Here is a 16,376-nt window from a genome sequence, read left to right as displayed (position 1 = left end):
TAATAAAATTTCAGAGGTAATTACAGTCAGGCTAAAAGAGGTTATGCTTTAGAATATTTTCCTCATAGTATGCAGACAGAAAACTTAGCAAAATGGTTCTTTTTTTAAATGGTTTATTTATGTTTGAGAGAGAGATAGAGCAAATATGGAAGGGGCAGAGACAGAGGGAGACAGAGGATCTGAAGCCGGCTCCACGCCGACAGCAGAGAGCTCAATGCAGGGTTTGAACTCACAAACCATGAGATCATGACCTGAGCTGAAGTCGGACGCTCAACCAACTGAGCCACTCAGGCGCCCCCCCCACCTCTTTTTTAATGTTTTATTTATTTTTGAGAGAGAGAGCGAGTAGGGGAGGGGCAGAGAGAGAAGGAGACAGAGGAAAAATGGTTCTTAAGGAAGAAAAATTTATTTTACAATGAATATGTCACCTGAGACAAAATGAACATTTTTTCATGGTTGTTAAAATTTCTATTCACTGAATACCCCATTTAAGTCTGCTCTTCATTGAACATGAACTTAATTAGCATAGATATAAACAGGATACAAATATCACATTATCGAATTTCTCTGAGAAATATAATAAAATATTTTTATTTTACTTTGTGATTATATTTTTATCCCATACTTTCTAATGAGAGTATTTGATTTGGAATTCTTTAAATGGTCCCTTCCTACAAGGTGATTCAAGATGCTGACCCGTGTTGCAATCATGATTGAGAGTAAGAAGGTTAAGATACAGGAGACGTCTTCTTTTTCAGAAGACACATTTGATGGCTTGAGGTGGAGAAGTGTAATAAGATACCAGAGATGAAAAGTTAGAAATTTGGAGAAATCTAAACTGAACTTAAAAAAAATGGAAAAAACAAACCAGTTTTCCATCTCATTATGTGCTTGAACTTTGAAATGTTTAGCCAAGAGATCTAAAAAACATGACAGTGCTTTTATGTTTTTCCAGTTCAGTATACCACATTGAAAACCATTCTCATTAAAGGGACCTTTGTAATTTTACCGATTTACATGCATGGCACAAAGTTACGTGATTTATAAGGCTTGACACAGGAAGGAAGAATTAAGGTGCATAGGGATAAAAAAAGGATGTGAGTTTTACAGAAATATTAAATCAATACACTAACGCATACGTTTAAGATGTGAATCATGAATCCACTCCTGTGGCCAGAATAACCTACACATCGATTCTGAAAGACATTACCAGCTGCCAGGAAAAGTCCCCCAGCATGTCCTCCATCACCTCTGAGAAAAATGTCATCGCACAAGAATGGTAGATGGCCGAGTCTCTGCAGCACCAAGCCACGTAAAGCTACACCATTTGCTGCCGTTTAGTTATGTGTCCACAAAGTTTCAGAAGTAACAGACTGGGTTGGTGATCTCTGTAAATCCCCAAGTACCTGGTGCTGGGAAGTCTCCAGCATCAAAGTTAAAAAGCTCCTTAAACACTGTGAATGAACATCACATCACGTTGTCATACCTTTCAGAAGTAAGACTGACTGACCAGGAGCTGAAATCCCCACATCAGATACCCAAAGTCAATTAAAAATACCAAGATAACAATTTAGGGGGGGGGGGAAGATACTATGTAGCCCACAAATCAATTTCATTGTAGCTAAAACTCCTTAATAATACCGTGCAAAAAGATTATACATCCAGAGACTTGTATTGAATGGGACCGATATATAAGGACAACGGGTGAAAACAACTATCCTGAAAAACACGAATCAGGACTAATATGGTTTTGCTGCAGCATTTGGTGAAACATTCTTCACAGTGGCTGGAAAGCAGCACTAGATATTACGTCAAAAGAAAATACTGATAGTCACAATGGCAGAATTAATGAAGTGACATGCATCAAGCAAACGGAGAAGTAATGTCGAGGTCATCTGGATGGAGCTGCAAATTCCAGCTAACAAACTTTTCCTAACGAACTTTTCCACCTAACAAACTAGTTAGCTAATGAGAAAGAGTGGCCTGAAAAAATCTGGTTCATTGAATTAGCTCTACAACTCAGAACCAAAACAAAACACTGCTGTACCTTTAAGGCTACAATGGACTGGTCAGATTCATGTATTCATGGATAATTCATGCCCTTGGCTATTCCACATACTCTGATTAAACTGCCCCCATGAATCCCAACATCTTAGAGGAACATAGGCTTTTCATGTTACCTAATGGAAGGGGAGAGTACAGAAGCAAGCCTTTCTTTTCACGGAAGTTTTCTTAAAGGAAGTAGTAGTGATTCGAAGGACACCATCAAGCAAAGGTCTTGGTGAGGACATCTTCATGCTGCTGCAGGTGAAGGGCGCCAATTCCTACAGCGGGTGCTGGCAAAGGGGGTCGGCTCACAAGACGGAGCTGTCATTGGAGCAGAAAAGAAATAAAATGGCATTTGAACCTGATGAGAGCCCTGCTTCCTTCTCCCAAGGCAGTCCATGCATTTCTCTTAGCTTGTTTAACCACAAATCACCTTTTGGGCAAAATAATGAGTTACCTAGAATAGACTGGAAGGAGATGTTTGTCACAACTAAAAACTAAATTCCAGGCACCATGAGGTGAGATGAATTCTTGAATTATGTCCTGTTCTTCAGTAATTATTAGCTGGTTTAACCTGCAGATTTTCCTAAATTAGAACTATCTATAGGTGAAAATGACTTGGGCCCAGCAAACTAGTAACAAATGTGTAAACTGAGTCCTGATCGAAGCAGAATAGGAAGATAAAGAGAAGTACATTTGCTCTTCTCATTGTTCTTCCCTTCCTACAACATGATCAGGAAGAATTTGGCCTTTGATGGATGCCAGCTATGCAGATGAGCCTGGAACAAGCGTTACTGGGCACCTTTTCTCCCACATTGTAAAATAAACCCGCTCATCACCCTGCTCCCCAGGGCTGGATACTGAGCTTTGGGACAAGGCTTCTGAATGGAGTAGTGGGAAAAGTAGACGACAGGGAAGGGCTTTTACTGTTTGAAGGATAATCATTTTTTTCTTACATGATACTAGCATGTACACATATGTGTCTTTCTTGATAAACATGCAACATTTTATTCTGAGAAAAGAGCCTAAAATTAGATTTTATGTTTTTGTTTATCTTTAAAACAACTGGAGGGGCGCTTGGGTGGCTCAGTTGGTTAAACACCCAACTTTGGCTCAGATCATGGGTTCACGGTTCATGGGTTCCAGCCCTGCATCAGGCTCACAGGGGACAAACCCATTTCTTGGCACTCCAGGAAAAAATAACACACATACACAAAACATTACAAGACAGAAAGCCATTACCTTGCAGGCCAGTTGCTTTTCAAACCTGGGAGAAACAAAGCACCATGGACCCATGTTCTGAGGCTCCTCCTGACTCCAAATAAAATCTATAACAGAAGAAAGTTCATTTCAGTATTCCAAGTAAATGTACAATAACACACACACACACACACACTCTATACATATATATATATGTGTATGTATATATACACACAGTGAATACATACATACACTATGTATCTACACACACAGACACATCATATCCATTTTTATACACATATGTACATATATAGCGTGTATGTATGGATAGCTCTCCTCAAGTAAATATATGCCTTTCCAATATGGCATAGTGTTACTTGGCTTTTTTTTTTTTTTTTTTTTTTTTTTTTTTTGACAAATGCATAGTCGTGTATCCAGCACCTCACTTGTGATACAGAAAAATTCTATCAATCCCCCAAATTCCCTCAACCTGGCCCTTTCAAGGCAACCCCTCCACCCACCCAACCTCTGGCAACCACTGATCTTTCCTCTCTCCCTATAGTTTATGCCTTTTCCAGAACATCAGATAAATGGAATCATATTATGTAGCCTTTGGTTCTGGCTCCCTTGAACTGGCAAAATCCATTTGTGATTTTGCCTGTAGCCATAGGTCACGCTCTTATTCCTGAGCAGTAGGTATTGTAAGAATGTAACATGGATTATGTATCCATCCACAGGTTGAAGGATGTGCTGGTAGCTTGGGGCAATTATGGATGAAGCTGCTATAGACATTTTTCTGTGAACATGTTTTCATTCCTCTTGGACAAATACCTCCAAGTGAACCGCTGGGCTATACGGTAACTCTGTGTGTAACCTTGTAAGGAACTGACACATGTTTCCAGAGCGACTACACCAGTTTCCATTCCTTCCTGCAGTGAATGCAGGTTCCGGGTGCTTTGCTTCCTCATCAGCCTTGGATACAATTAATACTTATTGTTTTAATTTGAGCCATTCTAATAGGTGTGTAGTCGTATCTCATTTGGGTTTCACTTGCATCTCCCTTATCACTGATTATAGTTGTGCATCTTTTTTTTAATGGTTGTTTGCCCTCCCATTCTTTGGTTCAAATCTTTTGCACATTTTAAAAACTTGGATTATTTGTTTTTCTTACTGTTGAGTTTTGGACACTCTCTGAACAATCTGGATAGTCCTTTGTCACATATGTATTTGCAAATACTTTCTCCCCGTCTGTGTCTCGTCTTTCCATTTGCTCTGCAACACCTTTCAGCAGTGCAAAAGCTTTTTGCTTTGATAAAGTCCAATTTCTCTGTTATCTGATGTTTAGTGTTACATCTAAGAACTTTTTGCCTAACGGAAGGCCACAAAGGTTTTCTCCCAGAAGTTTTAGAGTTTTACGTTTTACATTTAGGTCTGTGATCTTGGGTTAATTTCTGTACCCAATGCATAGAGATGTCCAGTTATTCCAGTCCAATTATTGCAGCCAAAAAAAAAAAAAAAAAGCCTTGCCTTTTACAGTTACATCTATTTATCCAAAGTAATATTATAGCAGAGATTACCTCCAGCCTCTCAAGAAATGACATGTCTTAAGTGAGAGAAGGGGAGACTGAAAGGGATACCAGAAAAGACAAGGAGACATTGGCTCTAGCAGTATTTTTTTTTTTCATATTTCTAGAGTCCAAGGTTGTTTCCTAATGACTCTCTCTGCCCCCAAACCTCTTTTCACGTGAGATAGCTGGAATAGGTTTCAGGTATCTGAATCAAGAAGAATCCCAACAAGACCAGTGCCATACCTTTAACATGTTTGTATTTGCTCATCTCTTGCTGTAACGAATCCACTGGGAAAGGACAGAGTTCTTCTACTCGGATGATGGCAAAGTCACCCTTCTTGGCCTCCAAGGATTCTCTTTGCTTCAGTAGGGCATAGAAATGTTTGCCACAGCAGAACACTAGACTCTTAACACTGTTGGGTAGAAAAGGGACAATGTGGTAGAGGAGAAATGTCTGAAAGAATTGTATCAGAAAAGGAGGAAACCACGCAGATGAACATGCTTCATTACTGAAGGAGTGGGGGTCTCTGTAGTTGGGTTCAGTCTCATGCTGTGCCCTGGCAAGTCTTATCCAGCAATGTATGCCTCTTCCGCACATATTCTAACTCCTACCCCACGGATGCAAAGGACTTTCTTCTATCAGGATACTGGAGATTTGGGTCACTTTGGGCTCCTTAACATGAACTAGTTTTCCCACTAATTAAAATTCTACCGCAGAGTATGAGAACAGAGATACACATCAAATTACTTTTTGGGATCCACAGATGAATCACCAATGACCGGCTTGAATGTTGTTCCTGGTGTCATTTCGTGAAGACTTGATACGGCTGCCTAAGGAGAGGGAAAAAGGCCACAAATCTAGCAGCTGAAGGCAAGGAGCCGAAGGTGCCTTACTTATAAGGGATCTTTACCAAGAAATAACAACAAATTTCCCTCCTAGCATTATATGTAAACATGTGTACTAATAAGCACAATATTTTTCCCAAAAATATCGATTCTGTATATTTCAGAATAAAATTATTTGTTCAAAGTGACTTAAAATTGCCTATTGTCTGATGCCACAATAACATTTTAAGAATCAACATTTCAGTTCAATCACACTTTAATATCCATCAAAAGTATGCTTTAATTTCTTGGAATTGGAGGGGGCAGTTCATGGAATCTGTGAATGAAAACAGCTCAGCCAGGGCAATGATTTCTGTCTTTAGGATTTTAACCATAATTTATAAGTGAAACCTAATGAGTCACAGAACAAACCAGGAACAATACACAAACATTTCTGTGATGGAAAGAAATGGTATTAAGGAGTTCAATTTAAATAAGTACTTGTTGCAAAGAACTCAGAATAGACCATTAATGAGGGTAAGGTTGGGGAGTGGATTCCATTTCCTCATCTAGTTCATTTCCCTATAGTCTAGTCCCAACTGGGAAGGTGACACTTTGACTGGGCCACTGATAGGCAGCCTCGCTGACGCAAGACACTGTGATGTAACCTAAAAAAATAATATTAGCGAAGAGAATAAAATAAAAATGAATATATATTATAAAATAAAATGTATTATATTTATATATTACATATGAGTTATAAATAGATACATTATATATAAATATATATTCTTTATTTATTCTTGTTGCTCAATAATGCACAATAGAATCAATCTTTCTCCATCTTGAACCAGAGCCCTTGGTCAGCTCACACTTCCTAAGGTGGGAATCAAAAGGGGCTGGAGGGGCACCTGGCTGGCTCAGTCAGTAGAGCATGTGACTCTTGATCTCTGTAAAGAGCTCACTAAGAAAAAAAAAAAGGAGCTGGAGTTGAGAGCTGGGTGGGAAATTGGGGTAGAATTTAGGTACCACTTGACAGGCAAACTCCCTAGAGCCTTGAGTCGTGTTTGTCACATGGTAAGTCATCTCCAAATGGGCCATGGAAACAAAGAGTGGACTTCTATTCTGCTAGATCACTTGTACCTACTGGTACAGTAGCTAATTTTCAGGAAGAAATCAGACTTCAATAACGGTGGTACTCACTTTCAATTACTAAAAGGACTTATATGTTTAAGGAAGATAGTTAACTACTTAATAAGAGTACATTTTGCTTGAAAATTGGTAGGAAAGCTATTGATATTTTAAAGGCTCCAGAGCAAGGCCTCACTTATTTCATAAGTTATAGATTAGACATGGGGAAAGGAGAGGAGTGGACAACAACTAGGGCCAGAATTAAATCTAACTCTCAGTTACAAACAGCAAAAGAAATTCTCAATAAAATTTCCGATAGTTCATTCAATACTTAGTAACATACATATATTATATTTAATATGATTATACTCTTTTAGAGCAATGATTGAGGGAGCAGGTGACAATCTTGCAAGTACAATGAAAGTTGGGTGAAGAATCCCAGGTGTACATATTTCTTAGAAATAAATTAATGTGTATTATGACTTGGCCCCTTTCACGTTGCCATTTCAAAATATCTGTGTCAGGGGCTCCTGGGTGGCTTAGTCAGTTAAGCGTCTGACTTCGGCTCAGGTCACGATCTCACGGTTAGCGAATTTGAGCCCCTGTGTCGGGCTCTGTGCTGACAGCTCAGAGCTTGGAGCCTGCTGCAGATTTTGGGTCTCCCTCTCTCTCTGTCCCTCCCCCACTTATGCTTTGTCTCTCTCTCTTTCTATCTCCAAAATGAATAAACATTAAAACATTTTTGTAATTAAAAAAATTAAAATTAAAAGATGTTTCTAAAAATTTGTTTTAATGTTTATTTTTGAGAGCCAGAGTGAGACAGTGCGAGCAGGAGAGGGGCAGAGAGAGAGGGAGACAGAATCTGAGGAAGGCTCCAGGCTCTGAGCTGTCAGCACAGAGCCCAACACGGGGTTGGAATTCATGACCTGAGCCAAAGTTGGACACTTAACCGACTGAGCCACCCAGGCGCCCCTAGATGTTTCTGTTTAAATACAACGAGACACAAAGGGAAGTGGGGGGGGGGGGTTAAATAGGTGATGGGGATTAAGGAACGCACTTGTCATGATGAGCACCAGGTGATGTATATGGAAGTGCTGAATCACTATATTGTACACCTGAAACTAATGTAACACTGTAAGTTAACTAACTGGAATCAAAATTTTAAAAAGGCCAAAACGTTTTAAATAAATAACATTAGATACAGAAAATAGAGGCAAATGCATATAAAAACGACAGAAGGAGAAAGGCTTCCTAACCAGTTGTTTCTACTTACAGGGAACCTGAGTAACATCTTCGGAGAAGCAACAATGAGGGGTTTTCGGAAATTCCGGACCATCTGTCTCCTGAGCAAGTGGAAATACTGTGCAGGAGTAGTTGGGTGTACCACGAACATGTTCACTGTGTCTCCATCCACCCCCTCTTCTACACTGTCACACATCTGGGAGAGAAATGAAAGAAACAAGCAAATGTTCCGATCATCTAATTCAATCATAAGGACACGGCTGTCCTAAGGGAAACCCATCTGTATACTCATGACTCCCAAACGATGTCTTCCGCATACTCATCCTATATTTCTTCCCAAAACTGTAGTTTTGTATTTCACATGTAGTCTTTAACTAACCTTCAGTTTTTTTATTTCTGTAATCCACTTTTTATAAAATCATTTTTCTCTATTATTACCTATCAACATAACTATCCATCTATCTACTGTTCTACAGTAGACTAAACTGTCATCTAGCTATACATTTATCTGCACATATGCTAAAATAATTAATGATATTCGTGCACTTAGGATAATGTGTACAGATTACACATCTGTGACCTGTACGTGGACACACATCTCCATTTACCCTGAAATGCATCAGCAGATAATACAGATTTATAGATAGAAGAATGATAGATGAGTAAATGTGATAAAAACAAGTACAGTATAATAAAATATTAGTGGTAGAATCTAAGGGATTGGCATATGAATGTTCACTGTAAAATTTTATGACTTTTCTGTATGTTTGAAAATTTTCTTAATACTAGGAAGTCATATGCATAAAAAGACATAGGTAATGATCCTTACCAAATATTAACTGTGGTTATTTCTGCATGATTATTGAAACATTTTTTAATGATCATGAATCACTTAATAAAAAATACTATAGTTACTCAAAAATAATTTTTTAGGTAAAAATACAGGCTAGGCCACACTCTGAAGAATCTGATCTGGTGTTGGTCCCTGGATCTCTATCTACAAAAAGCTCTGTAGATGATTTTCATTATCAGCATGGTTTAGAAACCACTGATCTTTTCCATACAAGAACCACTTTTTTGCCATAAAACCACGACACTAATATACCCAAGGCATCATGTTGATAAAGAATACTGGCAGTGCCTTAAACCCGTTTCATTCAGATACTACAAGGCCTTACAGTTTAAGGTACATATTAAGTATTCACAGGAGGTAGGTCTCTTTCAAAGCACCTAGGAAGCAGCGAGCGGACATACCTGCAAGAAACGCTCTATGCGACAAGAGGAGTGGTCAGGTCCAGCCCCGTCATACCCATGGGGAAGCAGGATAACAATGCCGCTCTGAAGGAGCCACTTGGCCTCCCCTGGGAAAGCACGTGACAGGGAGTGAGAACTCTCCGAAGCAGGAACAGAACCGTCTGATGTGACATGAGTAGTGACACAAACGTTACTTTGCCGTCTTATCCCCTAGAGTCATTTTCCATTCTGTGTGCTTTCCAGCAGTGTTACGCGCTTAGGAGGACAATGTCCATCTTACCGGCTGAAACCCTATATGACACACTCACTGAACGGGCTGTGGCAGATGAGAGACAAATCACGAGGTGAATGTACCGGTTTCAAGGACAGCATGGGCCTCTCTGCTTCCTTTGCAGACACGACTCCTACTGAGCACTGGTGGCTCTTGTCTTCCCCCCACAGCACCAATTACAACACAGCCCACTGTCCTCAGGCTGCAAGTGTGGACACTTCTGGATAGTCTCTGGACATGTCAAAGTCCAGTCTCCTCAAGGCACTTTTCTTCCCTACAACCACAAGGTCACAGAGAAACACGGCCAGAGGGACGACTGGAGTGCAAAGAATCCAAGGGGGTTGGTTACCCCCCGAAAATGGGGTGATGGGGACTCACACTTGTTCCTTACATACTCTGATTTTTATAATAAGTAGGTTCTGCTTTTGTAAATGATTATTAAAAACAATAAGGGAGCACCTCGTTGGCTCAGTCAGTTAAGCATTGAACTTTGGCTCCGGTCATGATCTCAGGGTTTGTGAGTTCCAGCCCCTCTTCCAGTGGGTGAGCTGGAGCCCTGATTCCGGTGAGACCTGCTTCTCTCTCTCCTTCTCTGCCCCTCATGGGATTCTCCCTCTCTCTTTCTCCCTCTCTGCCCTTCGTGGGATTCTCTCCCTCTCTCTCTGCCCCTTGCTCACATGTACCCTCTCATAAAACAAAACAAAACAAAACAAAACAAAACAAAACAAAACAAGGGGTGCCCAGGCGGCTCAGTCAGTTAAGCCTCCGACTCTTTGGCTCAGGTCATGATGTCATGGTTTCGTGAGTTCGAGCCCTAGGTTGGGCTCTGTGTTGACAGTGCAGAGCCTACCTAGGATTCTCTCTCCTCCCCCCCACCCCTCCTCCACTCACACTGTCTCTGTCTCTTTCAAAATAAATAAACTTAAAAAAAATTTTTTTTAAACACAAAACAAAAAAATAAAGATGTCCCACTACCAGCTTTCAGATAGTTGAACATCCTTGGGTTGAGGGAAGTGGATTTTCTTTTTTTTCTTTCTTTCTTTCTTTCTTTCTTTCTTTCTTTCTTTCTTTCTTTCTTTCTTTTTAATATTTTTATTTAATTTTGAGATAGAGACAGAGCATGAGCGGGGGAGGGGCAGAGGGAGAGAATCCAAAGCAGGCTCTAGGCTCTGAGCTGTGACATGGGTCTCAAACTTATAAACTGCAAGATCATGACCTGAGCCGAGGTCAAAAGCTCAACTGACTGAGCCACCCAGGCGCCCCGAGGGAAGTGGATTTTCAAGGCTGCCATTCACTCTGACCACAAATCTCTACTATGTCCCCACTGCCTGCTTGCTATTCATGTCACAGTTATGCAACATGCCCCAAGTGCAGACCGCAAAGTCAAACTACCTAGGAGCTGGCAGGTACATGCTCTTCTCCCTACAGCCAAGCACACTGCCCTGGAGAAAGTGCTGCCTGTACAGTGACCAAGTGGCCCCTAGCCCTCCAGCAGCTTCTGTAACCATCCAATAGCTGTCATGCCCCAGGAGATGGCAGGGCAGCCCCTAACTCTTGTGGTACAGCAGTTATGGCCCCGTCTCATTCATGTTTCCCCACGAGGCTGGTGCTATGCACCATTCCACATGCATATGCTGACACCCACCTCCAGAGATGAACGTGTCAAAGATGATCTGAGCACCATTGAAGAAATCGCCAAACTGAGCCTCCCAGATGGGCAGTAACCTGGGGCTTTCGATGCTCATCCCATATTCAAATCCCAGGACAGCCTCTTCTGACAGCGGGCTGTTGCTGATCTAATTAATACAAAGGAAGAGAACAGAAACACTGTCACTGCAAGGAAAGCTGGGGACATAGATCAGTCAAGGTAAAGCGTCACAAACCTCTCAAAAAGGAGGAAGGGCACAGAGGGGAGCTTTCTTTCCAGTTATCTCCTCATTTCTTGAGAAAGGACATCTACTGCTCCCTGTGAGTGACGCATGTGGGGGAAGGTGGCACAAGGAAAGGGGGAGAAGAATGCAACGTGGGCAGTAAAGGCGATCTTTAAGGATAAGCAAAATTAACTTCTTAGATGATCTACCTTGATTAGTTAGAGTAAGACTGTGTCATACAAGCTTTTAAAACACATATCACAAAGCAAAGGGGGGAAAGTTACCAAAAGAAGGCCTACCTTTGGTTAGAATCCATTATTCTAATATCCTATCTGCACAATAAATCAAAAGAACCGTCACAGCATGTTAAGATAAAAAAGAAAAGCAGAACACAAAATTAGATCTCTGAGGAGGCAAAAGAGGACAATTAAACGCAACGTGATTCTACTCAGTCGTATGACCACATGGGTGGATCTAGAGGGTACGATGCTAAGTGAAACAAGTCAGACAGAGATGGACAAAAACTATATGATTGTGCTTAAGAGAAACAAAAAGACAAACAAAAGTGGAAACAGACCCATAAACACAGAGAACAAACTGGTGATTGTGGAGGGAGGAGGAGCGGGGAATGGGCAAAATGGGTGGAAGAGTGTGGGAAGTACAGACTTCCAGCCATGGAATGAGTAAGTCACAGGGATGGAAGGTACAGCATAGGGAGCATCATCAATGATATTGTAATAGCGTTGTTAGGTGACAGACGGTAGCTACACTTGTGAGCGAAGCATAGCACAAATAGACCTGTCAAACCACTATGTTGTACACCTGAAACTAACACAACTTTGTGTGTCAACTATACTTCAATTTAAAAAATAATAAAATAGGGGCACCTGGGTGGCTCAGTCGGTTGTGTCTGATTCTTGATTGCAGCTCAGGTCATGATCTCACCATTTGTGGGAATTTTACCCTTTAAGCTAGTAGCGTCTAGCTTCTGTTCTCACTGCTCCACTAAAACAGCTGTGCGTGAAGTCAACTCTTGACTTTCCAGCGGCTAAATCCAATGGCCATGTTATTCTTCCTCATATTTGACTTCTTTCTTCTTCAGGTCATGACACAGTGACTCCTTGTTCTCCTCCTCCTCTGGATGCTTTCTAGGGAAATACTTTTCCCCTGCCAGCCCCTTAGAAGCTGTTTTTCCCAGGACCCTATCCCTTGGCTCTCTTCCCATTCTGCTCTCTCCCAGGGAGATTCTCCCACCCTTGTGGCTTCAATCACTTCACCCTGATGATGTCCAAACCTATATCTCAAGATCAGATTCCTTCATTAAGTCCAGACATACATATCTAATTGCCTTTCTGTAATGGACAGAAACTTGTATGTTATTCAGCCACCTCAAAGTCAAATGTTCAAAACTGAATCCATCAGCTTTCCTTACCAAACCTGTTCCCCCTCTTTATATTTGGGTGAGTATCACCATCATATAGCAATTGTCCAAGTCAGGAAGCCAGGAGATAAGCGAGACTAGTCTTCCTCACTCCCTCCATCTACCGCTAAGTCCCATAGCTGTTGTTTCGTAAATGTTCTCAAATCTGGTCCCATCTTCTGTCTGCACTGCTATTGCCCTAATTCAGGTCCATGTGATTTCCTGCCTAGACTATTGAGAAGCCTCCTTAGAAATTGTCCTATTATGGGGCACCTGGGTGGCTCAGTCGGTTGAGTGTCTAACTTTGGCTCGGATCATGATCTCATGGTTTGTGGGTTCGAGTCCCATGTCAGGATTTGTGCTGACAGCGCAGAGCCTGCTTTGGATTCTCTGTCTCCCTCTCCCTCTGCCCTTCCCCACTCACGCTGTCTCTTAAAAATAAATAAACATTAAAAAATTGTTTTAAAGAAAAAAAGAAATTGTCCTGTTATACCTCAATAAAGCTGGGTGGATACACCATCTGAAGTTCTCATCCATCTTCAGCTTCCAAAGTACCATGGGGAGGGTTCTTTCTGATACAAAAATCTGATCGCCTGTTCAAAATTCCTCCATGGTTTCCTACTTACATAACATTCCGAGTCTTTCACGAGGTGGGGAGTCTGGCCAGTCTCCTCTTCCTGACTCCTGTTTCCACTTTGCAACTTAACCTCCAGTCACATGAAGCTATTTGTAGGTCCTGTCTTCTCACTTCACAGGCTTTCTAGGTATTATGGTGTCCACCTGGAATGTTCTCTCTATAGGCATCAGACTAGGCAACTCCTTATGTCCTTCCAGGCCCAGTTCAAATCTGGCTTCCCCTCCCAAGGTTTTCCTGACTTCCCAAGTAGATTCTCTGCACCTTCTCCTAAGCATTCATTGTCATTTGTACTCATGTATACACATATCTACTTTCATTTCTTGGATTTATTAATCCTTTTATTTATTCCAAAACATACTTGAGATGGCTCATAAATATATATGATGTACAATGTGATGATGTAAATGTACATAGAAAGAAGATAAAGATTGAGACACAGAATAAAGGGGAAAGACAGCCTGGTGGCTTACAGTCACCAGAGGTCAGTGGCCTCCACCTCTTCCTGGGAGCCATTACTGACAGAAGAATGTGGCTCAATTGCAGAATTCACAGTACACACACCATAGAGACAAACCACTGCTCAGTCAACTCAGTCAATACCAGGAGCAGTACCAAGAGCAAGCAACAGTTCCTCCCAGGGTCCTTCATATAAAGGACATGGTTTTAATAGAGAAAAAAACTGAGGGTTGCTGGAGGGGTTGTGGGAGAGGGGATGGGCTAAATGGGTAAGGGGCATTAAGGCATCTACTCCTGAAATCATTGCTTCACTGTATACTAACTAATTTGGATGTAAATTTTAAAAAATAAAAAATAAAGTTAAATTATAAAAAAATAAATTTAAAAAAAAGAAACAAAAGAAATGAACAAATAGAAAAAGACACACACAAAAACAGACTATTAAAGAAGAAACTAGTGGTAACCAGTTTTTACAAGTGGTAACCAGTTTTTACCACTTGTAAAAACTGGTTTTACCAGTGGGGCATGGTTTTACCAGTGGGGGATGCGTGAAGTAGATGAAGGGAATTAAGAGTACACTGATCTAAGATTAGTTGGCCATACATTTGTGGGTCCAATTCTGGAGTCTCTATTCTATTCCATTGGTCTATGTGTCTGTTTTTGTGCCAATACCATGCTGTCTTGATGATTACAGCTTTGTAGTAGAGGCTAAAGTCTGGGATTGTGATGCCTCCTGCTTTGGTTTCCTTCTTCAATATTTCTTTGGCTATTCGGGGTTGTTTGTGGTTCCATACAAATTTTAGGATTGCTTGTTCCAGCTTCAAGAAGAATGCTGGTGCGATTTTGATTGGGATTGCATTGAATGTGTAGATTGCTTTGGGTAGTACTGACATTGTAACAATATTTATTCTTCCAATCCATGAGCACGGAATGTTTTTCCATTTCTTTTCTTCAATTTCCTTCATAAGTTTTCTATAGTTTTCAGCATACAGATCTTTTACATCTTTGGTTAGGTTTATTCCTAGGTATTTTATGATTCTTGGTGAAATTGTGAATGGGATCAGTTTCTTTATTTCTCTTTCTGTTGCTTCATTATTGGTGTATAAAAATGCAACCGATTTCTGTAAATTAATTTTGTATCCTGCGACTTTGCTGAATTCATGTATCAGTTCTAACAGACTTTTGGTGGAGTCTGTCAGGTTTTGCTTGTAGAGTATCATGTCGTCTGCAAACAGTGAAAGTTTGACTTCATCTTTGCCAATTTTGATGCCTTTGATTCCTTTTGTTGTCTGATCGCTGATGCTAGCACTTCCAACACCACGTTAAACAACAGCGGTGAGAGTGGACATCCCTGTCGTGTTCCTGATCTCAGGGGGAAAGCTGTCAGTTTTTCCCCATTGAGGATGATATTAGCTGTCGGCTTTTCATAAACGGCTTTTATGATGTTTAAGTATTTTCCTTCTATCCCGACTTTCTCAAGGGTTTTTATTAAGAAAGGATGCTGTATTTTGTCAAATGCTTTTTCTGCATCTATAGACAGAATCATACGGTTCTTATTTTTTCTTTTATTAATGTCATGTATCATATTAATTGATTTGCAAAAGAATATCCAATGGAAAAAAGACAGTCTCTTTAACAAATGGTGCTGGGAGAACTGGACAGCAATATGCAGAAGGATGAAACTAGACCACTTTCCTACACCATTCACAAAAACAAACTCAAAATGGATGAAGGACCTGAATGTGAGACAGGAAACCATCAAAACCCTAGAGGAGAAAGCAGGGAAAAACCTCTCTGACCTCAGCCGTAGCATTTTCTTACTCGACACATCTCCAAAGGCAAGGGAATTAAAAGCAAAAATGAACTACTGGGACCTCATTAAGATAAAACGCTTCTGCACAGCAAAGGAAACAATCAACAAAACTAAAATGCAACCAAGGGAATGGGAAAAGATATTTGCAAATGACATATCGGACAAAGGGCTACTATCCAAAATCTATAAAGAGCTCACCAAACTCCACACCCAAAAAACAAATAATCCAGTGAAGAAATGGGCAGAAAACATGAATAGACACTTCTCTAAAGAAGACATCCAGATGGCCAACAGGCACATGAAAAGATGCTCAGCGTCGCTCCTCATCAGGGAAACACAAATCAAAACCACACTCAGATACCACCTCATGCCAGTCAGAGTGGCTAAAATGAACAAATCAGGAGACTATAGACGCTGGCGAGGACGTAGAGAAACAGGAACCCTCTTGCACTGTTGGTGGGAATGCAAACTGGTACAGCTGCTCTGGAAAACAGTGTGGAGGTTCCTCAAAAAATTAAAAATAGACGTACCCTATGACCCATCAATAGCACTGCTAGGAATTTACCCAAGGGATCCAGGAGTGCTGATGCATAGGGGCACTTGTACCCCAAAGTTTCTAGCAGCACTTTCAACAATAGCCAA

At 40.8% G+C, this 16,376-nt stretch overlaps 1 protein-coding gene across 2 annotated transcripts in view; it reads right to left on the bottom strand.

The window, feature by feature from the left end:
- Positions 1–384: 384 nt before the first annotated feature.
- DHTKD1 (dehydrogenase E1 and transketolase domain containing 1) overlaps positions 385–16,376 on the bottom strand; it is a 51,123-nt gene continuing 35,131 nt past the window's right edge. Inside the window, exons 11-17 of one of the 2 annotated variants that reach the window (XM_030321440.1) lie at positions 11,183–11,333; positions 9,267–9,427; positions 8,044–8,208; positions 5,563–5,645; positions 5,058–5,227; positions 3,289–3,374; positions 385–2,367 (exon numbers count right to left, since the gene is read on the bottom strand). In XM_030321440.1, the coding sequence (XP_030177300.1) occupies positions 2,266–2,367; positions 3,289–3,374; positions 5,058–5,227; positions 5,563–5,645; positions 8,044–8,208; positions 9,267–9,427; positions 11,183–11,333 (918 nt within the window). In that variant the 3' untranslated portion in view covers positions 385–2,265. The remainder of the gene's footprint in view (positions 2,368–3,288; positions 3,375–5,057; positions 5,228–5,562; positions 5,646–8,043; positions 8,209–9,266; positions 9,428–11,182; positions 11,334–16,376) is intronic. The other variant, XM_030321441.1, reaches the window with a different exon arrangement.

Source organism: Lynx canadensis, chromosome B4 (genome assembly GCF_007474595.2).
Source record: "Lynx canadensis isolate LIC74 chromosome B4, mLynCan4.pri.v2, whole genome shotgun sequence".
Lineage (NCBI taxonomy): Eukaryota > Metazoa > Chordata > Mammalia > Carnivora > Felidae > Lynx > Lynx canadensis.
The sequence above is the reverse complement of the archived record's forward strand: the minus strand, read 5'-3'. Positions and strand labels throughout refer to the sequence as shown.